The 25,269-nt window shown below is 46.8% G+C and overlaps 2 protein-coding genes and 1 non-coding gene across 3 annotated transcripts; all 3 read right to left on the bottom strand.

Annotated features, from left to right (window-relative positions):
* Positions 1 to 2,751: 2,751 nt before the first annotated feature.
* TRNAK-CUU lies at positions 2,752 to 2,824 on the bottom strand. The gene has a single exon. It is a non-coding gene; the product is annotated as a tRNA-Lys (tRNA).
* A 516-nt stretch (positions 2,825 to 3,340) lies between these two features.
* On the bottom strand, positions 3,341 to 5,830 carry LOC101767769 (U-box domain-containing protein 19). The gene has a single exon (XM_004973375.2). It carries the CDS (start codon positions 5,721 to 5,723, stop codon positions 3,600 to 3,602), a length of 2,124 nt encoding a protein of 707 aa, XP_004973432.1. The 5' UTR covers positions 5,724 to 5,830; the 3' UTR covers positions 3,341 to 3,599.
* A 3,296-nt stretch (positions 5,831 to 9,126) lies between these two features.
* Positions 9,127 to 10,347, bottom strand: LOC101784777. Its single transcript, XM_004974635.1, has 2 exons — positions 9,991 to 10,347; positions 9,127 to 9,717 (listed from the first exon to the last, which is right to left on the bottom strand). The coding sequence occupies exons 1-2, from the start codon at positions 10,345 to 10,347 to the stop codon at positions 9,127 to 9,129; spliced, it is 948 nt and encodes a 315-aa protein (XP_004974692.1).
* Between the last annotated feature and the right edge of the window lie 14,922 nt (positions 10,348 to 25,269).

The raw sequence follows: 25,269 nt of genomic DNA, 5'->3' as shown, positions 1-25,269 counted from the left end.
AGAACTGGGGTTGGGTCCAACCCACATGGGAATATTCCCATTAGATCCGCGTCCAAGGGGATTCCTCCAAAAACGAACGGATCGTTTCGACCCAGTTCTTCTCACGCGTCTCCTCTCACCCGCACCTCCTCTCACCCCCGACCCCAACGCCAGAGCAGCGCCGGCTCCAACCCCGCCGCCCCTGACCTCCTCCGCCGGCGCCCCCATCCGCCGCCTCCCCTACCATCGCCGCCGCCCCTAGCATCCACCGCCCCAGCCCCCATCCACTGCCCCTCTCCCCCGGCCGCACCTTCTCCCGATGGATCTCGCCGCCGCCGCCCCTGAAAATCGAGGATGGGCTGCCCTCCGCCGCCCCAGGATACACCTCTCTCTTAAAAGCACCGTAAGAGCACCACAATTCTTATGTACATCCCCCCTCCTCCTTTCATTTTCTACCCTTACTCTGAAATGCATAATAACTTGTCACCCATGCTAACAATAGTAACTTGTCACCCATGCTAACAATAATTGATGACCAATACGGTCATTGTACCACTTATAAATGAGTATAATTTCTCCCTGCTAAACAATATTTGTGTTTTTCTCTTTGTATTTGGAATTTGGATGCATTCTTTCCATGACAAGGGGTGTATGTTTTTTTATCTTCTAAGAGAATATGTAAATCTAGGAATAACAAAGGCATGCAGAAGCAAGGGGTGTATGTTTTTTTATCTTCTAAGAGAATATGTAAATCTAGGAATAACAAAGGCATGCAGAAGAATGAGCATCATTGAGGAAGATATTCTCGAAAAATACTGCACTGCATCTTAAAGAATGGACGCTGATGTGTGTGGACAGGATGATAACTGATAAAACTGGTCTAAACTTTATTAGCTCATTCGGCATGCATTCAGCGCCTCATTTTAAAATTTCTCTCGTTCTTCAAATTTCAGGTTTGACCTATCAAACATGTAGCACATGTCATAGTATATGGCGTCATTTTTGGAAGGAAGCAGTCTTCGGTTGACGATATACTTCATAAATATTGAAAAAAAAAAGTAATGCTACGGAGCTCTGTCTGGAATCAATAAAAAATCGGACGACTTGACATATATTCCAATAGTTAAGTATTGATGTTGCAACTATTATTTTCGGATGTTTTACAGTAAATGTTACATGAAACATAGTGTTCATGTTGCGACGGGAATTTTCTATCCCGGGATCGAACGACATAGTAGTCATTTTTTCGCATATTTTTCAATATTGCAACTATAGATTTTTGATGTTGCAGATGTTTTGTTTTCATGTTGCAACGGAGCGTCCGATGACACGCCATTCGGGTGTTGATGATGCTCTTCAAATTTAAGCTGTGATAGTGTGTCGGCGTGTATATATTCAAACCGAGAGAAATGGTGACACAAGCGAATTTCTGAAATCGAATGTAATGAAGCACTAGGGAGTTAGTAGAACGCATTATCGGACCATGACAAGCCAACTATAAGAAAGATATTTTTGTATAAACCATCAGTACAGAGAGTTTCCCCTAATTTGCTTCTTTATTGTGTATATTTCAGGATAATCACATGCATATCACGCATTCATTAATAAACGTGTAAATGTCTAACAATGATTAGCTTACCGTACTGCCGTGTCCATTCATCAACCAGTCCACCTGCCGGGCGGCGCGAAGGTACCCAATACAGTCTATAATGTGAAACTTTGACCATCAATTCCTTTTTTTTTGGAAATAATGTCTAAATAAAAGGACTACATGTTATGGAAATACGTACTTTCATGGTGGATATACTAATTCCTACCTTTTATTACAGCGTAAAAAAAAAGAAGTACCCATTTCTGTACATCAATGACCAAAGTTGATTTTTTTTCCTTACTGCAACAATCTTAATTAAAAGGACTTATATTTTCGATCGGAGAAAGCACAGCCGTCCAGGAGACGCGCTTGCTGACACGCGCGAAGCGCTGGAACATCGATGCTGACTGCAGGCAGAATGTCATTATAATAATTCTCACGTTTTTGTATTTAGTTGATCGACGCTGGGCCGAGTAATTAAACAAGTGCTGCATTGCATTATCACGTCGCCCCAATTATTCGCACGCCCATCAACCGGCCCGCGAGTCGCGACAGCCGACAGTGTGTATCTTCTGAATATCTTGATCCTGCTCCACTGCTGCTGATTTGCCAGGGGACCGCAGGCGTAATGCATGCACCAGCAGGCAGCAGCAGCTTCCTTCTTGATTTGTTCTAGTTTTTTCTTTTGTCCAAAACTTCTTGACTTGTTTTTCCTTGAAACTACTTGATCTGTATTTTTAAAAACCTTCTTGATTTGTTTTCGGTTTCAGGCTTTCAGCTGCTGTGGCCTGCTGGTTACGTCTCGGCGCATCCGCTCCACTCTGGTAGCTCTCAACTCACAGCTAGTAGGTTCCCAAGTTCTTCCAACGCTGGAACAAGGAACAGGGTTGGCAATTGTACCTCCAACTCCAGGCATATAGCCGCGGAATTTAAGCGATTCCAACGGAGTCAATAATGCACGGCAGGCTTCGAAAATGGAAATCCGATTTCGAAAGCAGATATATGTTTGGCTACAGTCTACAGAAATGTCATTTATTTGTACCCTAGAGCCTAGACTTCTCCCTCAAGCATGCAATTTTTCCTTCAAAAGTCTAAACTCAGAGGCAGATGACAGAGCCAGAGAGGACACACAGCTTTCAAGTAAAAAAACAACAAAACAGAGAGGTAAAAAAAATAACAAACGCCCACCGTGGGGCTCGAACCCACGACCACAAGGTTAAGAGCCTTGCGCTCTACCAACTGAGCTAGACGGGCTGCTTGAATTCTTTCGTACAAAGCGGGTAAAGAATTTTCAGTACAGTTGACAGCACTCACCACCCACAAGCCAGAGAACTACTGCATTTCGTTCGAGCTTTCCGTGCGAATGTTACTCCTGCAGTTTTAAAGCTGCAGAACACAATCGAGAACTCTTCTTGCATACTCGGAAGAGCAGCGCCTCAGTTACGAGGCACAAGCATCCATGCTTAAGAATGTTCGTGCTTTGCTTGCACGGAGACACGATATACACAAAGCAAAAGCAGGCAAGCAGCTGCTTGCTTGGCCCCTGCGACATTGCAAATGGCAAGCAAGACCAAATCCCAACCAAATCACCCAAGCAACCTTGGCACATTTTAATACGACGTACTAGATGCCATCATCGCCATCCTTTGCCGACAGAAGACGACTCCTCTGCTTCTTGGAAATGGAAGCCTCACACGACGTGCCTGCCATTCCCATCTGCCAAATCCAATCATCACAAGGAAGAAAAAACACGCTATTTGGAGTATAATATGACAAACCACGTACAGATACAAACTGTTCTCTGTGCATTCATAGATTTGCAGTATCACAACTCACAAACTAGTTACAAGTTACAAACGGCTCTCTGTACAATTTCGTTCGTATTCACAAATCTCACGATGAAACGATGCCAAAATCCGTCCTGGCTCTTCAAAAAAACTCGAGCGTGACGCCAAACGAAAGAAGAAGAGAAATCAAATGTACAGAGCGTGACGCCAAGCTCGTGTGTGCTTCTATGTATATACACAAACTATACACGGATGATGCGGTGGTCGCCGGTCGCCGGGGGGGCCGCCGGCGGGTGGCGCTGCTCGTAGTGTTGGTGGATCTCGTTGACCAGCCACCGCGCCTTCCTGACCGCCTGCGGGGTCCCGTCGGCGATGAGCGCGTACAGCGCCGGCATCAGGGCCGGCAGCTTGCCCAGCAGAGCGAGCACCCTGTCCCCGCCGTGCCGGCCCAGCGCCGCCAGCAGCGACGCGCAGTGCTCCCTGGCCGACCGCGACGCCGACTCGCCGAGGAAGTCCACGAGCCGGGTCACCAGCTCCGAGCTCGCCGCGACGGCGCGCGCGCCGGCCGGCTGCTCCGCGAGCCTCGCCAGCAGAGCGACGGCGTCGACGGCCAGGTCGTCGCCTTCGCTACCGCCGCCGCCGACGGCGGCGGAGCCCAGCAGCAGGCCCGCGAGCGCCGCCACGGCGCCGGCCGACACCGCCCGGCCGTGCGCGTCGGCGCACTGGAGCAGCCCGTACAGGCTCACCAGCGCGTTCTTCCGGCCGCGGTACGCGCCGTCCCGCGCCAGGCCCACCAGCGTCGGGATCGCCTCCGGGATGCGGCTGATCTCCTCGCAGTACTCCGGGTTCGACGACAAGTAGAACAGCACGGCCGCCGCGTTCTGCCGCGCCTCGACCCTGCCGGCGACGTTCACGGCGTCGACGATGAGCCCCACGCCGCCGGCCTCCACCAGCGCCGCCCGCCCGGCCGGGTGCTTCGACAGGTTCAGGAGCCCCGCCACGGCATTGTCCTGCACGGTGGCGTCAGCGGAGGAGAGCAGGTGGAGCAGCCACGGCACGGCGCCGGCCTCGACGAGGCACGCCCGGTAGAAGACGTTCCGCTTCGACAGCTTCCGGGCCTCGTACGACGCCTTTCTCTGCTGCTCGGGGGCGCCCCTCGACAGTCTCGCGACGAGGAACGCCGCGGCGAGCCGCGCGCCGCCAGCCGCGGCGGCGCCGAACGGCGAGGCAGTCCTGTCCACCGCGCACCGGTGCTTGCCGCTTGGCTCGTGGGGCGGGACGACGCCGCGGCTGAGGAGCAGCTGCTCGATGATGCCGCGCGCCGCGGCGTTGGGCACGAGCTCCGCGCTGCGGAGGCGCTCGCCGGTGACGGGGCACGTCCGGCACCCGCTCTTGATCCACTTCTTGATGGACGCCCGGTCGTACGTCTGGCCGGTGGCCACCGTCACCGGGTCGGTCATCAGCTCCAGCGTGATCGGGCACTGCAGCGCCTCCGGGTTGATCCACGCCGCGCACCTCGCAGCCGGCCTGGCCACCGCCGCGGCCTTGTTGTCGGAATCGTCAATGCGGTCGAACAGGACGACGCGGCAGTAGAGGAGGAACGCCAAGAGGCCGGCGATGAGCACGAGGTCGTTGTCGTCCTCGCCGCCGGTCTCCAGGCGCTCCAGCATCTCCGCCTCCAGGAACGCCGCCTCCTCGGCGCATCCCGACCAGGTGGCGGCGCCGACGCGGGCGAGCACGTGCCGGGCGTCCTCGGCGTCGGGCGTGGCGCCGCCCGCGAACCGCGCGAGCACCGACCTGACGCCCCGCGCCGCGCGGCCGTCCTCCAGGTCCGGCCGCAGCCGCGCCGCCGCGCGCCACGCGTGCGCGGAGACCATCCCCGCGAGCTCCCGCGCCTCGTCGGACGCCGCGGCCACGCCCTCCGGCAGCACCTCCACCGCCGTCGCGACGGACCCCATCACGACGCGGAGCTCGGAGGCGGCCGTCTCGGCGTTCATCAGCACCCACAGCCGCGCCCCTTTCCGGCCGCAGTCGGCGAGGAGGAGCCGCAGCTTCTGCAGCGCCACGTGCAGCTCCGAGAGCCCGAGCACGGCGGCCTCCGGCAACGGTGCGCCATCGTCGGACGCCGCGTCGCGGACGGCTTCGAGGAACGCGAGGAGCAGGCCGGCGATCCGGACGGCCTCGCGCGCGGCGCCACGGAGCGCGGGGAGCGCTCCCAGGCGGGAGCCAGCGGCGGCGTCCGCGGCGAGGGAGAGCAGCGACGCCAGCAGCGGCGCCGGCGCGATGGCCTCGCACGGGCACACCGCCGGCAGCGCCAGCATCCTCCGGCGGCTCGGCGGCTGCCCGCGCTCGTGCGGCGGCGGCATATCTATCTCCTCCGGGGCGATCGGAAGCAAACGATTCGCGAGAGGGGGGGAGTCAACGAGCAGCTAGCAGAGAGATGATCGGAGGACACGATTTCTATCACCGTCCCGTGCCGTCGCGGCGGCCGGCCAAATTTGGGAGAGCGCCTACTTATAGGGGCGCGGGCACACGTGTTGCCCCCACGGGCCGGATGGGGACACGTGGCGATCGGTCCACGTGGACGGTGGCCGGTGGGCCCGCGGGGGATGGTTCCCGGATGGTGAGGGGCAGCTTCGGCGACGGGATTACGCGCCAAATTTATGACGGCACAGTGCAGGTGCCGCGCTGGACAATCTATTTTAACGAACTGGACGCATCTCTGTGGCTAGAGGATATTCAAGAATCAAGATAGGCCCGATTTATCCGCGCCAAACAAGGGAGATAAGCTTGATAGCTAGATCAAGCTGTTTTCTAGTAAAAGATCCAGAACGGATTTATCTCAGCTTAGGTTAGGCATAGGCTGGCTTGGTGCGTTATCGAATCCTTTGTGGAGTCGGGGGCATTTTAGCACATCCAGCACGTGATCTTTTTTTAAAATCCATCCATATGTAATACTTCCTCCATTTTTATATCATCCTATCCTCCCATTAAGGGCCACCGAAGTACCTCTATTCATTGCTTTGCCACTGATTACCCCTATACCGGCTCTACCCAAAGCCAACGCGCCTATAGTTCATCTCAAATTTAACTTTCCCATCTAACTTTTCCTCACATGTTATCGTCAAACAACCTATCCGACAATACTTCAATTGTCATGTACATGCCACACCGAGTTTATCGTACTTTGATTTGATGCAGGGGCGGGCCTAGAAATTATCTAGGACCGGGGATCGGCATAATAGAAATTTATGTGTTTTTCTCCTTTAATATTTATGTAATTTTTCCTACACCTCCATTAGTTTTATTCGCCTTAGACCACGGCTGCAGCCCAGTCGTAGGTTCGCCACTTTTGATTACCCTTGAATCCTAAAGGACCTCGTCCCGTATAAGCTTTGCCAGCAACAAGAAAAGAGGGCCGACTGCAACCCGAATCGTGGAGCGCATCTAATGGATGAAAAACGGAGTGTCCAAAAATCCAAAAAATGTTTTGATTTTAGGGCCACCCGTGCGTATAAAAAATGGAGTGTTTAAATTTTGAGAAGAAAATGTTTCACTTCCTTTTTTAACACAAGTGATTGGAGCGAACGAGATTCTCGTTTCCCTTTCAGTTTTTTTTTGGATAAAGTCACGGGGAGGTCGGCGGGCGGGCCCCCAGCTGGCCGATGCTGCGCCATGCCACCGCCCCACTGGCCACTACTGCCCCAGGGGGAGCGTGGGCTTCGTAGAGCGGCCAGCGCCGCCGGCACACCGTCCCTGCCGGCGCCGCCGCGTGCGTACGCGTCACGACGGGGGCCGGACCGCCGTCGTCCGTAGCGTACGGTACGAACTCCCGAGTGCCCGCGTATGTTGCCGACTCGCCGTCGTGCCCGTGAGCGATGCTATTGGTACTATTTTTTTTCTTTCTGATTTGATAGTAAATCTTTTATACCTATACGGTACGAAAGCATTTAAGAATATATGTATCTAAATGATACGACTGCTGACTTCTTTTTTTGTTTATAGAGCAGAATGCGCCCAAGTGTGTTCATATAGATGAGTACATCAATTTCTACGGTTATATCATATTTTTTTAAAAAAAACTTTAGTTAAAATAATAAAAAATTTGGGTGACGTGATGACATTTGCGCGTGGACGGTTGGGCAAAACTTGACGAACGAATCGGTCACCCATGCATGCTTGGCCTATGCACGGACGCACTACTCCGTAAAAGTGAAGGAAGTGTGCGTGGACGCTGAAGCAAGAACAAGCCAAAATTGTCGCTACCATATTCAAACAATGTCATCGCCTTCCATATAAAGGAATCGATGCCCTCGCCTCCTGCTTCCGATATTCCAGACACGCCGCCGAAGCACGTGGCCGGCGACATCGATCACCGCCTTTTGTCGTCGGAGCTGAAGGCGGCGGCTCCGATCCTGCCCTTATCCTCCAAGGAGTAGTTCTCAGCTTCCGGCAGACAGGTCAACTCCGATCGGATCGAGGACGCGCCGAGCGATCGATCACAGAGCAAGCGCGGATCCCCATGGTCTATGGAATTCGATCCCTGCTGCCGTTTGAATTTGTAGTGCTAGTTATTCAAAAAAAGAATCTTGTAATGCTGGTCTCAGCTAGTGGCAGTCCGAATGTCCGATACTCCTGATTGCCAATTTTGCAGTGCTACTATACATGTATGTAGTTTTGACGACATGTCGTAATTAATTAATTAATCCTTTCAGTTAATGTGTCGTTGGCTCGTTGCCCGTCTGGCCCGGCGGCCGCGTCATCAGGTCTCAGATCCAGATCAGCCGCCCACAAGCCACCCTCCTGCCTGCTCAGGTCCCACAAGCCACAAGCCACCGCTTGGACTCTTGATGGAAATACTCTGATAACTAGGTGCAGCACTGGCATAGCTACTGATGCAAAGCGTGGCATACTAACCTCATGGACACCTTCAGTAACTGGAGAAATGAGATTGTTGGCTGTTAGCATAACATTATAACATTAAGGAGGCGTTTGGTTGGCGCCCTGGTAACGACAATGGAAATGAAAATAGATTACAGTGGTATTGGTGGTGGAATGACTCTTTCCGGACTTTGTTTGGTTGCACATGGTAATGATATTAAATAACATTACAATCGTTTGGTCTGCAGGTCTAGTATCCGATTACGGTCTTCACTTTTGAACATCTCATACAAACATCCTTGCACAGGCTAACATAAATACTCCTCTAACCACCATAGTCTGCACGTTCACTGGGCATCACATGCATAACAAAACAACCATGCTCACTGGGCATCACATGCATAACAAAACAACCATGGTCTGCTACTTTTGACTGACGCTTACATAACAAAGCATCCACAATTAACATCCAGGCTAAATAAAAGTTCAGCATCCAGCATACATAACTGGTTCAGCAACAAGCCTACATGACATGTTGTTCAGCAAAAGACACATTGTGCAGTAGACGACTCCCTATGGACTTGTTGTTTGTTCACCTCCATCTCACACAGTATAGTTTAACCATATGGACTCGAAAAGATGCAAGCTCCCTATCTTGATCCACTTTCTATTTTATTCCTTCTCTCTTCCTCTACAAAAGAAAAAACAGAACAAGTAATGAGCTGTGAAATTTATTTATAGAAAGAATAATAGACAATGATTTGGCAAGCATATTCAAACATAATTGTCCATTTTATTTTTCAACAGAATATGCAATTCTAGGACAAAATTGATTTGCTGCACAATAGATAAGGAATCCATAAACAGTTGAAACAACATAGCAAAGTGTCACATACCAAGCATGTTTAGGATAAATTCTCTCCTTAATGTCTCGTCCAGCGTTAACAGCATGCTCATTTGATTTGAAATTCTCACAAACACACTAGCAGCTTTGACTTGTTCACTCCCTGTGAACCCAAGCTTGCGCAGCTTTGCTGTTGCCTTTTCTCTTAACTTTTGCTGATGATCCTCTTTGAAATTTTTCTCTTGACCAGCGACCTCGTGTTCCATCACTGCTGCCATTTTCCCCATATTTGTAGCCACACCCTTTAGATCACCTTGAACTTCATGTAACATGTCCAAAATAGGGTCACTTGATGTTGTAGATACATGATCCTTTCCCTTCCTGTCTGTCTTCCACCTCTTCAAGCTTGATGAAGCTGAGTCAGTAGAGTGTCTAGGAGTTTCTCTAGACATCATATCCTCCTCCTCCTCTTGAGGGTTACCACCTTCAACTACAAGTTCTTTCTCTATGTTTCCAACTGCTTCACTAAGCCCTTTTGCGCCTTCACCAGTAGCTATGTCACTCCCATATACGGCAGCCAATGAATCATAATAAGGAAAAACAACACCATATAGGCCCTTCGCTTCAGGATGAAACTGCAAAGGAATATGAGATGTGATCAGGTGCATGCTAGCTACTGAGATGCAAAGGAATATGAGTGTCAACCTAATATTTAGAAATACATATGTGTGTCATAATTGAGATTATCTGAGTTCAGTAGTAAATGTATATGCATGCCTACTAAATGTAGTAAGTAACCTTGCTTTGATTTCTGCAACCAAGCTACTATATATAGATGTAACAATTGCTAACTGTTATATATATCTGTCAGAGGCCGCAAAGGAATGCAAAGTAAAGTTTAGACATACCTTACAATGTGCTTCATACTGTGTTTTTTCACACTGAAGCATCTTTCTATTCTCATCCCAATTGAAGCCACTTTTGTTAAGCATTACCTCCAGTGCCCCGAACTTTGTTCTAAAGTGCCTTACTCTTGACTCAATGTGGGGAACAACAGATATTCCACAGTTAGGTAACTCTTCAGCCAGATGAGTCTCAAGCACCGAACAATATCCATTCTTAAAACCTCCCTCGCCCTTCCACCTTGGGTCCAAAGATATCTCATACAAGGCTTTAACCAATTCATCATCCTCGGCAACAGTCCACTTCCTTTTATTCTTTCCCCTGCCACGGATTGTTGTTGTTGAGCTTTCAGATAAATCCATGGCTGCACAAAATGATAACATGTTAGAAGGGATTGTAAAACAAATCTACAAGTACTATACATGAACTTTAAAATCAGTAAACAGAAACAAAAAAGCAAACCTCAATGAGAAACAAAAGCCCTATAATTATTATATAGCCCTTGAGCGAGAACATCTCAAAAATTAGTCCACTCATTAGATGTCGACACGCACGTGATAAATTCTAGTTCACTCATTTCCCCCTCTGTAATTTCCCCTGATGATTCCCCTAATGAGTCATCCTTCTCCATTTCCATTGGATCAACAGACATTCTTTGCAAAATTAAATTGTGCAAAAGGGCACAAGCCATTATTATTCGGCATTGAGTCTTTATAGGAAAATACGATGGCGACCTCAAAATTCCCCCACCGACCCTTAAGCCTTCCAAAACACCTCTCAATGATATTTCTTGCTCTAGCATGCCTCATATTAAAATATTTCTCCGCACTGTGTGGTGAATTTTGTGCAGTCTAGCCACCCAAGTGATACCTTTGATCTCGGTATGGAGCTAGAAATCCATTTGCATTTGCATAAGCAGCATCAACAAGGTAGTAACACCCTTGAGGAACACGCAACCCATTTGGCCTTGAAATAGCATCTCGAAGCACACGCCCATCATGTGTTGAGCCCTCCCATCCAGGTAATATATATATGAATTGCATATCAGGAGCACAAACACCAAGAACATTCGTCACAATGTCTCCTTTTCTTGACCTATATCTTCCTTTCAGCCTAGTTGGAACTGTTACCTTGATATGAGTTCCATCTAAAGTACCCAAACAATTCTTAAAATACTTCCATTTACCATCCGTGCTATTCTTTGGTATAGGTTCAGGGGCCTTAAGTAGCAAGTGGTGCAACTTTAAAATAGCTACTAGACATAAGTTGAACTGTCTACTAACTGTCTCACCACTTCGAAAGAAAAATTCTTTTATTGTTGAATTCTTCAAATAATGGGATAGTGTGTATAGGAATTGAGCCACTATCTCCTCTAGAGACATATTCCGTGTTGCTTTCAACCCGCCAACATCACTAAGCATTTCACACGAAGTGTAGAATGTTCTCCTGTCCATCCGAAGCTGGCTGATACAAGCAACATCACTATTGCAAATAAGGTTGCTCAACCTCACATTCCTTTATTCTATGTTTTTTTATCCTTTGTTCAATTTTTAAACATCTCCTTTTATGTGTCATTGCAAGGAGTGACCACATATAGTAGTAAATGACAATGATGGAAGTCATCATATTTCTAAGGTCCATGTTCCTTCTTCAGGTTCTTGTGGATAAAGGAAGGCGAGCCATATTGTTGTACATGGTAAAAAATGCAAGTAAACAAACATGGCATCCAAAATTGATTCCAGCCAAAAGAAGTAGCTGTCAGTGACACCAACTCTTACTGAGCGATTAATACAAGTGTGCCATTAAGAAATAATTCAAGAAATAAACAAAAATCAAAATAAAACAATGACCAACCACCCTGCAGGAGCAGAACAAGTCCAGTGTAAGCAACACATCTATGTACACCTACAAATGGCTCCATATAAGTGAATACAAATAGCCATTGTCCTCAATGCTTTTTTTTTCCCACCGATATACAACACAATAATCTGAACTGTATATGGGACATTAATTTCAGAAGTTAAAGGTGTATATGGGATAACAAGAGAATATTTGGACAATCTGAACTTCTATAACTCAACTAAACTGTAAACAACTCTCAAGAAGAATTGGCCAAACACAGTACATTTTGGTTCTCAGTACAAAATTTTAGATGTACACCACATTAGAAATATCCCACACTTTCAAAAGTTAATGAAACAGATAACTATCTCTGCACAAGACTACATGCTTTCAATCAGTTCATATAAGAATGAGCAGATCACATATTAGATGCATACTGACAAGTTCATTCATAGCTAGGGAAATATTATTACCAGTCTATCACCAAGACAACCAGCACAATTTATAAGCTACTACCAAAGAATTTATCAGTAGCCAGTAACTCTGAAATAGTTCATTCATAACTATGGCATGCTTTCAGTCAGTTCCAGCAGGTTCTATTGGTTCAACAATGAAAAAGTAAATCAGCATCCATATGCTATAGCAGGTTCAAAAATAATTTGCTCTCATGTGTTTGCTGACAATCGATGCCACAATGTGGTTGGATTCTAAAATTAGACCAAGGTAGTAGTATTGCTAGAGACTCAGGCACAGATAGAGATTCTGAAATCAGCTAGCATCACGTCAAATTGCAAGAATAGATAGGAACCAAGAACAGTCAGCTAGCATCACGTCAATGCTTTTGCTAATGAATGGTCTATCCGCTTCTAATATCCTGGGAATGAGCTCCCATGATGATGGCCGCCATAATTACCGGACGAGACATGGAAGCTACTACCGCCACGCATAGCGGAACAGACGACAGAGGAGGGAGGATCTTCCCCACACTTGCACTACCGCCAAGATCATAGTGGCTGGACGACCAAGCTATACTCGAGAATCAAGAATTAGGACTGCTTTGAATCAAGAAAGCCTGAGATAGATCGAGGAATAAATGTGTCAAGGAGGTGCAAATCTTTGTCTTCCCCTTGTAGTTCCTGTAGATACTTCTCTTCCCCTTGCAGTTCCTTCTCTTCCCCATGCAAATCCTTCGGTTTTCCTCGTTCTCCTCCGCTGCCTTGCAAAGGAACGAATCTCCCTAGGGTTAGAAGATAAGAGGATTTGAGAGAAGGATGGGAAAAAAATTGCTCTTGTATGCGAACGAGGGACAGAGGGAGAGAGGGGGGAAGGAGCACAGGCTCACCGCGGTGGCATGTGGTCACCGATGAAGCAGCTCGCGAGGAGCGGCACAGGTGGCGCACTAGGCGCTGTGCGAGATGGAGCGATGGGGAAAAGAAGTGGGTGACGTTATTGCGAGAAGTGTCGGGGACGGCGTAAACATCGTGATACTGGGGAGGGAGGGGGTAATGGGATGTTTACTAGCTAGTATCCGATTACGTGGAATCAGATTACGGAGATGGTTGAAACAAACATGCGTAATGATATCGCTTAACGCCCGTAAACCGATTACGTTACATTTTCACGAAACAAACGCTTCCTAAGTTCTGGTTAAGCATACAAAGATTTGGTAGTAAAATACCTGGAAGTAACAAGATTAGAACCCCCACTGCATGTAATTTTGTTTCTTGGACCACATTAGCTAATTACCTTTAGGTTTCCAGCTACCTATATAGTTTTTAATCATTGTAAAGTGTAATGGCTAAACCATAATTATACCCATACAGATTGTCTAAGATCTAGGCCATGTTTTTGTTTTGAACTCTTTTGTTAAACAATTCTGTAAGTTTTATCTTATCTCATCCTTCATATATCTTTACATCTTTCTTTATATAAATAGACATCATTCCTCTATTTAGTGGTTGGCTACAGATACAGAGTTACGTAATGTTTACTGTGTGCTGCAAGAACAATTATGAAAATACATGACTAACTACCTTTTCATCTTTTTTTGGGCATATGTAAATTCTGACATAAATTTTTACCTTTTTATTTTGCTAGGAAGAACCAATAGATCCATAATTGCGGAAGAAAGCAAAAAAGAAGCTTCGGCTTGATATTGTTACAAGATGGAACTCCACACTATCGATGCTTAAAACAGCCTTAAAGTACAGAGTAGCCTTTAAGAAGTTGAAAGGCAAGGACCAAAAGTACACATATGCACCATCCCCAGAGGAATGGGAAAAGGCTGAGGTTCTTTGTAGACGGTATTCAAGGATGCAACAAAAGTAATTTCAGGTATCCAATATCCCACTTCAAATCTGTACTTTCATCATATGTGGAAGATTAAGCTGACTTTGGAACAAGAATCCTCGGTTGAAATTGCTAAAATCGCAATGGTGTTAAAACGTATGAAGACAAAATTTAACAAATATTGGAATAAGTCATATGTGTTGCTCTGTGTGCCGGTTGTCTTCGATCCAAGGTATAAGCTCAAATTCATTGATTTTCTTTTCACTGAATCATTTCCAACCAAACCCAAGCAAAGGTTTGCCAGAGTTGAAAGACTAGTTCGAAGCCTATTTCAAGCGTATTCTTCTCAAGGAAAAGACTCAAATGTAGCATCTAGTGGGCAAGGTCTGGTGGATCTTGGAGTGCCTTCCATAAAGAATGGTCTGTGGGCTTCTTGGGATCAACAACTTAGTAATGATCTTCAGTCACAAATGAGTACAAAACTTGACAGATATTTGGATGAGAACCCAGTTCCACGTTCTAAAGAATTCGACATCTTAAAGTGGTGGATGGGTAATGAAACCAGGTATCCAATTCTTGACATCTTAAAGTCGTGTATTTTTATAATTTGTCTACCATTTGATATGCATCTTCCAATTTTCAGCCAAGATTTACCTTTATTATCTAAAAAGAAAATCCAAAACTCAGCTCAGAATCTTTTCCCACCGAGACCTACCCTAAGCCTCATCCTAACAGCGACAGACAGGTGGGGCGCGAGGTCAACTTGACCCAGGCCAAGCCACGGCCGGTTCTTGCCGGCTTTGACCGGCGGTTCCTTACCGGCGGTGAGGGGACCTATAAGGGCAGCAGCACCAGCACAGCCAAAGAGACGCTGCGCACCCGTACCCCTACTTTCCCTGGTCAGACATCGGCCAGAGCATGGCCGGCAGCGAGCGGCGGTGTTGCCGACCCGCAGCCATGGCGAGTGTGGCGGCTACGGCGGCAGAGGTTGGGAGGGGAGGAGAGCTGGGGCATCAGAGGCTCACCGGGGGCCAATTTTGGTAGCAGGTTGGAGATGAGTAGGCCGGGAAGGTGGAGTTCACCGGCGGCGGGTGGAGCTTTGGCCGGTGGCAATGGCGGCAATGAGCTCTAATCCCCGAAGATTGGGGTCCTAGCGCCGGGCAAGGAGTGGTGGAGGAGGTAGTAAGGAAGGTTTAGCAGCTATGGGAGGCGGTGATTTGGAATTGGTGGAGGGGAGCTCAAGGATTTGGCCGGCGGGCGGTTACTGCTTGCTCAGTTCTTCTCTGTTTCTGCTTTGTCCAGCCGGAGGAGGAGGAAGAAGAAAAAAGGAGGGAAAGGAGGTCGGGCGGTCAGGGAAGGAGATAAGGTCGCGGTGTTGGTGTCTGTGCAAGGCCGAGCAGTGGCCAAGAATGGTGAGGACGAGCGAGTAATGGCGAGCATGGGCGAGGCAACGCTGGCGCGAACGTCAGCGGCATGGCGCGGGATCGCTGCAACATAGGCATGGTACGACAAGTCGTCTTGCGGGTTGATTGCGATGGGCCGTGCAGGCGCGGGCGTCGACGTGTGGCAGCATCGTGGGGAGCTCGCCCCTGCCATCTGTGGCAGAGAGCAGAGGGATGGGAGGAGGGAGAAAGGAGGAGTGATGGGTGGGCCCGTGCTATTTTTCTGAAAATAAATTTCCTCCTTCAAAAGTGCAAGGTTCAGCTAGTCAAAAAATCCTCCAAAAATACTCATTGGAAAGATAAAATCATAAAGAATATAAAAAAGCTTGAAACCATTGCAGAGCTCAAGAGGTTGGCATGAAATTCGAAAAGGAAAACAGTTGAAATTGAAACTTCACTCAATTTTATCACTAGCACACGTCATCCAAAAATTAAACAAAATTCTGTGAATTCATCATTTTGCATCAAGTATTTAAATAAAATAAAAAGGGCCATAGTTATATTGAAAAAACTGAAGCTTCTTCACAGAGTTGCATTTGAAAATTAAATGTCAATTTATGGAAGTTTAAGCTGATGTAATGACATGATGCTCATTATGCATTAATGAAGTTCTCTAATCCTAAGATTAACACCCGGGGTGTTACAACTAGATATTGCGCTCTCTAACAAGGCTACTTCCTCCTGGCATGAACTACTTGCTCACAACCAGCTTGTGCTTATCACATCTGCACAAACCAAGAGGCAAAGCTAGAAAATCAGCCAAATTGCATAGAATGATCCATTACGAGGTTAAAACAAGAAAAATCTATGCTTTATATAGTCAAATTTTGTTTGCACATATGGTGTGCACCAAGAATTTTACCCCCTAGTCCCCCAGGCAAAAAACATGTATGCACCTTGGTGGCAAAAATGGTTATAAAGGAAAAGGTTAATTTTACTCCTTTCACCTATTCACTTAGTCCAGCCCACCTTCTAACCAAATATTGATTTAATTTAGTCCCTCATGGTATTGATATCGGCTTAAATTGGCCCTCCTACCTGATTTGCCTACATGGCGTTATTTGATTTAGTCTTAACTTTTTTGAACGTGTGATGTGGACTGCATGGTCAGAGCCAAAGCACCGGACATCTCAAGCCGTGGCTCATGCACCTAGCCGACCCTGCACGTACCTATTTCTGCTGCCTCCACGCTTAATCGCCCACTCGCGCCAGGTGTTTCGGGCCACGATGCACCGTGCATGTTTTTGCTCCTCGACGAGTTCAGAGCCATTCTGCTCTACACGGCATCAGAAGTTGTGTAGGGCATACCGAATCCAAACACGCATCTAGGTGCGGCATGAAGGTTTACACGGCAGCACAGAACACATAGGGTCTGATTGGTTCTCTTTCTTGGGGAGCCTGGCTCGCACCAGGGAACCAGGCCGACCGGAGCTAGGTTCTGGGGATGCAAATGGGTCGTGTTTGGTTGTAGTTTCAGTTGAACCCGGCCACAAGGATACGGTGATTGGTTGCACGTATGAACCCGGAATTCAAAAATGAGATGTTGTTTGGTTGGTCGCGTACAGGCTGTTACAGTCACCACTTGCATTCAACCGGTGGAGATACCAATCCTAGTGCCCGAACATAGTCAAAAGAGGAAACTACAGTTTGTAACTAAACTAAAATTACTTAGACTTTAAAACTAAAACCACAATTATTACAGCTTGAACTAGGATAATTAAAGCCTCTAACAACATTAAGACATCTTTACAGTCCCATTAGGCATTCTTGATAATAGGTCTAGCTTGCGCCGATACCTCTGTAGCTTCTAATTTTGCACCATGAAAAGCTTCCATCGCTTCCTCTTTGGTCTTGTACTTCTTGTAGCATGCTCCCCTGAATCCATTCACCTGATCATGGCAAGCCTCCCAGCTGAAGTACACTCCAGTTTGCCGACCAACATTGACAACGTACCAAGACATCTCTTCTAAAAAAATAGGCAAAAGAAAGTATCATTGGCCTTACAAATAATTTGACAAGAAATGCTCAGAATAAGAAGAGATGCATAAAACAACAGAAATGAACATATCATTGGCAAAGAGCAAATGCTCAGATTCAGAAAGAGATGAAAGCATATAGCAAAATGACAGAAATTAGCACAGAATTGAGATGACATGAAAACAACAGGAATGAACTTATCATTTGCAAAGGGCATAAGCTCAGATTCTGAATGAGATGAAAGCATGTAGCAAAATGACAGAAATTAGGACAGAATTGAGATAAAATGAAAACAACGGAGTTGAACATATCATTAGCATTGGCATATGCTCAGAATAACATTAAAACAACACAAGAAGAAAAATGATAGATCATGAGCCATATGCTCAGACAGGCAATGACATGAAAGCAACAAGCAATAGAAGCATCATTGGCAATGGGCATATGCTCAGAATGACAATGACAACAAAGCAACAAGTTTAATGACAGATCAGGAGGCACATGCTTAGACAAGCAATGAGATGAACACATCAACCAACACAAGCATCATTGGCAATGGGCAAATGCTCAGTCATCACCAGTCAGTCATCACATCAGATAACTCAATGTTCAGTTACTAATCAGCTACGAGGAGACTACCAATAGAAGAGGATCAGGCTGACTGCACAAAAGAATGAAGGAGTGGACCAGGAGGCTGATGCACAAAAAAGCCACCATCTGATCAGCAGTCATTGCACAAAAGAATTGTCACTGCACAAAAGTAGGTCTCTGCATGATAAAGAGCCTCACTACATGTAGTAGTGCTTTGCCAAGTAGGTCATCAACCACAGGACTCTGTGAGAACCATTCATCTTCACAAAAGCAGCACCATGAGCCTTGTTGCCAAGCAGGTGTTCATAGGCAGCCATGAGTTCTTCATCAGAGAAACCAGGCATGAACATGATAGCATCATAGAGATCAGGGTGCATTTCCTCTACCTTGGTCTGAATAATGGCATTGGCAACATTGTTGACAGCATCAGTCATCCCAGTCATCACCAAAATGCCCCCCTCACTAAGCATGGACCTCTTCCTCTTGTTGCCTGGTTCTGAATCAACAGCCCCACCATCTTGACACTTCCCTGCCATACCATCCAACTTGATATGGTCATGCTCTAAATCTGCAAAGTCAGAAGGGGATCCCAAAGGTTCACTGGATCCCATAGCAAATTTCCCTATCGCCAAGCCATTCCCAAAGATCACCTCCATCTGCTGGTAGTTCTCAATTGGCTTGTTCAACAGTTCAGCATCCTTTGGGTGTGACTAAAATCCAAACAAGTAACAGATGGTTAGCTTACAACAAGCTGGGTAGCTTACAAAATATATGAGGTAGTTGAACAAACTTACCTTCACATGACCCTTGTAGTGCTCATCCTCCAAAGTGATCATGAAGTTATCATTATCCCACAGTGCACCACTCAGTTCTCTCAGCTTGATCACCCTGACCCACCTCTGTCTCCATTTCCTCAAATGGTTGTAGACCTGGGTCCCTGTGACCTCAGTCCCTGAGAACTCATTGACACCCTTGGCAACTTGGTTCAAGTGCATTTCCTTGAACCCCTTGTCAGTTCTCACACCAGTAGAGATTAGTTGACAGAAGGGGCGAAGCACAAATGTAGACATCACATTGGTCTACCTCATAGCAGCCCTGGGTTGCTTCCCAGCACCACCAACAGCTGCAGCCTGGCCTCCAGCAGCTGCGGCAGCCTGGCCAGCAGCTTGAGGTACAGCCTGGGCACCAGCAGCTGTGGCAGCCTGGGCACCAGCTTGATGGATGGCAGCTTGGGCAACAACCTCAACAGCCTGAAGTTCCTCCACCAGGTCAAAGTGACCATTCACTTGTGCCATGTCCTAGTAAACATCATTGCATATTGCTCATTGCCTCAGGAAATAGTAAAACATCATTGCATATAGCCCAATGCCTCATGTAAGTGAAATAAGCAAACATCATTGCATATAGCCCAATGCCTCATGTAAGTGAAGTAAACAAACATCATTGCATTATGCCCAAAGCCTCATGAAAATAAACAGAATGCACATATCATCATTGCACACTTGTCTATTGATTCAAGTTGAATTGGTTGTCTAATATCTCAGAGTGATAAAGAAATAGAAATAACAGATCATCATAGCATAGTTGTCTAATATCTCAAAGTGAGAAAGAAACAGGAATAACAGATCATCATAGCATAGGTGTCCAATGTCTCAAAGTGAGAAAGAAAAAGGAATAACAAATCATCATAGCATAGTTGTCCAATGCCTCAAAGTGAGAAAGAAATAGTACAAATAGATCATCATAGCATGTTGTCCAATGTCCTTCGTAGAAAAAGGAACAGAAACATTACAACAACATAGCAAAGTTGTCCAATATCTACAAATGTGCATTACCCCTACTAGCCCACATTTGATTAGCCCATTCATCTCTAACAGTAGCCCAAGCTGCATTGTCATCCATAGGGACCCCATGGCCATTAACAGAATTAGGCTCCCATGTGGACTCAAGATGAATAACCTCATCAGTGCTATGCCCCAGAATCCAATTATGTAAAATGCAACATGCAAGGACCAACTTCACTTGTGTCTTGAATGGAAGAAAAGGTTTGTTGTCAATAATGTGGAATCTATTTTTTAAAGCCCCAAAAGCCCTTTCAACCGTAACACGCAGACTAGAATGCCTCAAATTGAACAGCTCCCTTGGATTGGTTGGGTAATTTCTACCACCAAACTTAAGATGATATCTAGTACCCCTATAAGGAGGTAGGAATCTAGGACGGCATGCATATCCAGCATCTACCAGATAGAATTTTCCTAGAAAGATTAGAAACATGTGTTAGTCCTAGTGTCAACTAGTTTGTAACTTGGTTTATGGAACTAATTTAATTCATTAGCTTGTGGAACCCTTAACCCATCATCTCTCTCTAGTGCATCTGCTAGAATGATGGCATCATGTGCAGAACCCTCCTAGCCAGCCAACACATAAGTGAACTTCAAGTCAAAGTCCACTGCGGCTAGCACATTTTGAGTTGTATAGTATTTCCTGCCCCTAAATATTGATTGCATCTTAGCTGGGACTCTAGCATAGATGTGAGTGCCATCTATAGCCCCAACACAATCCTACATAAATCCAACAACACTTTATTAAAAAAAATTACTCAATTTTGCATTATTTGTCTCATATGGATACTATTGTGTTACCTTGAAATATGGGTACCATCTTGAGCTGTTTGTAATCTTAAGAGGTGTCTCACTTGATGGAGCCTTAATCATCTCATGCCTAAGTTCACCAATTGCATACAACACCTCCTTGAAATGTCTACTTACTGTCTCTACAGATCTCCTCCAACTTTGGTGGATAACTCTAAACCTTTGGTTATGCCCAACAACATGGAGAAACATTGCAAGTTGCTCTTCTACACTGCTATGTATGGTATCTTTAAGCAAGTCCCTGCCCCTAAGCAAATTACATAGCCTAAAGAAAGGGGTTCTTCTCATGCGAAGCATGTTTACACACTTTACATCGTTACAGTTATAAATTTTATCCAAGTTTTTTTGCCTTTCCTCATCCATAGCACTTATTGGGGCATAACTAATCTGAGGACGTGAGGTTTTAGCCATCCTAAGCCTATTCAGGAAGAATGCATACATGGCAGTCACTAGAGCAGCTGCATGAATAATAAGCATGCATCTCTTGTCTTCAAGAGCCATCTATATGAATAACATGCAAAACAAGGGTCACTGACATGGGCAACAATGCTCAGATCAATATATAAACACATCACTGGCATGGACAACAAGACTGAGATCAATATATAAACACATCAACATGGACAACAAGGCTCAGATCAATATATAAACACATCATTGACATGGACAACAAGGCTCAGATCAATATGTAAAAATATCATTAACATGGACAACAAGACTAAGATCAATATAAAGACATCATTAACATGAACAACAAGGCTCAGACCAATCTAAAAACATATCATTCACATCAAAAAAACATGCTCAGATCCATATACATGCATCAATATCATGAACAAGTGTGCTTAGAGTATGCTGAATCGTCAACCAGCACTGGTAGCCATCATTTCCATCATATAGTAAACATCGATAGCATCGTTTTAAGATAACATGCGCATCCACAGAGGGGTAAGGGCTAGGATATTTTACCGCAATAATAGGAACAGGGAGAACAGCGTGTGTGAGGACGGGGAACTCAGATTCGCAACCGAACGACGAACAGATCGGCGGCGGCCGGAGGAGGGGGAGCCTAATCTGCAAACCTAGCAACCAAAAAAAGAAGTAATCACTTAGAAACAAACCAAATAACTCAGATCGAATGCTTAAACTCAAAAATCGTACATAGGATCCACTAAAGAACTCAGATCGGATGCTTAAACTGAAGAATCATACCTAGGAACAACCGAAGAACTCAGATCCAGTGGGGGCCTACATGTATCACATAAGAAATGCACCGGTCAGTGGGATTATCGAACCCTAGGGTTGCGGTTTTGACGAAATCCGAACAAAGGATAAAAATACTTGCCTTGCCCAACAGATCCGTCAAGAACTCCACCCTGTGAACCAAAGAAAACCCATGGGGTAGTAGATCAGGCCTTCGGAGATCCAAAAACAACAATGAAAGGGACAAGGGTGCAACCCTCACCTGTGAGCCGCCGGTGGAGGAACCAGTCTGCGCGAGAGGGAAGGGGAAGGGGAAGGGTCAGGGTCGCCATTTATGGTCGTGGAATGGCGCGAAAGCGCCCGGTAACCCTAGCGAAGGCGCCAAAGCTTCCCGCGTTTCGCCCGCCGCGCGCTCGACTTGCACGCGCCACCGCACCCACGGAGCCAGGCTCTGGGGAGAAGGTCGAATCAGCCGCACCACGGGAGCCAGCATCTGAGGATCTTTTTGCACCCGGCGAACCAGACCCAGCAACAGGCCCAGATAACCAATCACTCCTTACTCGCACGCGGGGAGCCTGATTCCGGGTATGTGCGAGCAACCAATCAGACCCATAGAGGCTGCACCCTTTGTATCACTAGTCTACATGAGTTGTTGTCTGCCTCAGCCTTAGAGAAACAAAAACGATGCAGCATGAAGGTTTTCCAATTGCCGCAGCAGAATTGAGGCTTCGCCATCAACCTAATACATCGGTAGCATCTAATTTTTGCTCAAAATCTAACACAAAACAATAAAAACGATTCCCAGCCAGAACGCACAGGAACATTTTCTGAACCAAATGACAGCCAACATTTTTAGCAAATTCTTGCTTGTTCCGAAAATTTTGCACACGGAAACAGGGGACAGTTCAGAGTTTGAACAAGATAACTGCAATGTGTCTTTTCAAATTGCTACTAATCTCACATATTGAAACAACGATATCAAGAACCATTGAGACCTTTTAAGCATGCATTAAGACAATAAAATGGCCTTTTTAGCCTTATTCACCTCCATCGATGACTACACCTTTTGAAAATAAAATCTACCGTTCCTGAGATGTTACAGCTCCAAACTAATGCAATGGTACGGACCATTGGATCAATTCCAAAAGATTGCTTGATCATAAGATGTTAGCATATACTCCTAAGAAACTTTTTTTTTTTTTTTTTTGCTTACGACTCAATCACGTAGACTTGGAGGAGCATATGTCCCCTTCCCTCCCTCCTGCATTCGTCACGTGTATTGTGTATCATCGCCGAACGTATGATTCGTTCGCGCAACCATATTAGATACACCTAATATTAGCATCGATGTCCAAAACAAATTTTAGCGCTAACTAGCTAGGCGCCATTTTTCACAAAGTTTTTTTAATTAAGACTAAAAAATCAGCATCAATTTTCAAAAATTGTTCTAAAGAGCACCTCCAACAGACTATCCATTTGACTCTCGTTGGTAAAAATATTCATCTCCATATTGAGTTATCGTTCTAACGTACTATTTATTTCTCACTCTTCAAATTCCAATAGCTAGATTCCTCTCTAAAAATCTACACTCTTCGTCCACTCCAACAGCCTCTCCATTTCACACTACCATAGGCTCTCCATTTTACACGTGGGATTCACATTTGGCAAGCTAAACCCACTTGCCAAGTTTGAAGAGTGTTAGTGAGTATTTGACAAGCCGGATGGGATAGCCATCCGGATAGCAACTCTGTTGTAGTATACTTTTTCAGTAAATTTGCTAAAATTTAGCTTAGAGAGTGGGATAGCCATTCTCTCGGAGATGCTGTCCACCATTTTGAAATATGTTTATGTGAATTTGAATTGAGATAATCTTTTTATGACAACTGTAGCTCGTGAGGAGAACTACAACTTTATATTTGATTTTCTTTTCATCCGAAGCCAAATAAATACCAAAATATCGGATACATTACCGAGATATGAAATTAGGATGTCAGAGTCTTTTTTCTTTTTTAACTGGCGGGTGTCAGAGTCTTAATAACACATGAGCAGGCGATACGGCGGCCGGCGGTCCGTGGAACTGGAGCAAGCAAGAGCGTGGCAAAAACGGAGCACGGACGAGCAAGCAAGCGCGCACAGGAGCCGACTCATGATGGGCCTATATATACGAACCTTTTGGGCCAGGTCCGTTTGCACCTAGCAACAGCGCCCCCACAACGCTGACGCGCCTTGAAAACTAGCAGAGATCGCGAGTGTCCGTAACCCCCTCCGTCCCAAGTTTTTTATCATTTTGATTTTTTCTGATATATAATTTTTCTATATACCTAAATATATATTATTATGTAAATGCTATGTACTTAGAAAAGCCTAAACAAATAGTAATTTGGGACGGAAAAGATGAGAAACTTAATCAGCATCGTTTTTGAAGCATTGATCCGGACTGGAGACTAGGCAATTTTTTCCCCTTTATTCAGATTTCAGAGTGGTAGCCTGACATTGGCAGCGAAAGAAAAGTCGACACTTGGCAGCTCAGACCTCAGAGCGCGCTCTCACACTCACATTGTAGTACTCAGCTTTGGCAGGCCTTGTCCATGAACCGCTTGAAGACACGGACCAGCTCGTCCACGGGCTCGTTCCACGCGCGGAGCGAGAAGAAGGCGTGCCCCTGCGGCCCTGCCCGGGGAACTCCACCACCTCCACGGGCTTCCCCAGCTCCCTCATCCTCCTCGCGAACTCCACGTCCCTGTCCCGCAGGATGTCGTCGCCGACCACCACCACCAGCGTCGCGCCACGGCGACGCCCTCCAGCGCCGGCGCGCCCGGCCCGAACGGGTGGTCCGCGGTGGCGCCCACCGGGAGGCACAGCCGCGCGAACCGCCCGGACATGTCCCTGTTCAGGTACGCGTCGTCCGGGCACGCCAGCTCCGATGGGGTCGGCTCGACGCCGGTGAAGAACGGCATCAGCGGCACGAACCCGCGGACCGCAGGGGGTGGAGCGCGGACGGCGCGGCGGAGAAGCGGACGTTGAGGTGGTGCGCGAGGACGCCGCCCGCCGACTCGCCCGTGACGAAGACTCTGCCCGGGTCGGCGAGCTCGGCCAGCCAGGGGTTGGTGTCGGCGCCGGCGCCGGGGGAGGAGCAGGCCAGCTGGCCGCGGAGCCAGAGGAGGACCGCGGCCGCGTCTTCTATGGCGGCCGGGAGGCGGTGCTCAGGGGCAAGGCGGTACTCGGCGGAGAGGACGAGCGCGCCCGTCCCCGCGGCGAGCCTGGTGCAGCCGCGTGGAAGTGCGGCGTC

Source organism: Setaria italica, chromosome VI, assembly GCF_000263155.2.
Source record: "Setaria italica strain Yugu1 chromosome VI, Setaria_italica_v2.0, whole genome shotgun sequence".
In the NCBI taxonomy this organism is placed as follows: domain Eukaryota; kingdom Viridiplantae; phylum Streptophyta; class Magnoliopsida; order Poales; family Poaceae; genus Setaria; species Setaria italica.
Note: the sequence above shows the minus strand (reverse complement) of the source record. Positions and strands in the feature narration are given on the sequence as shown.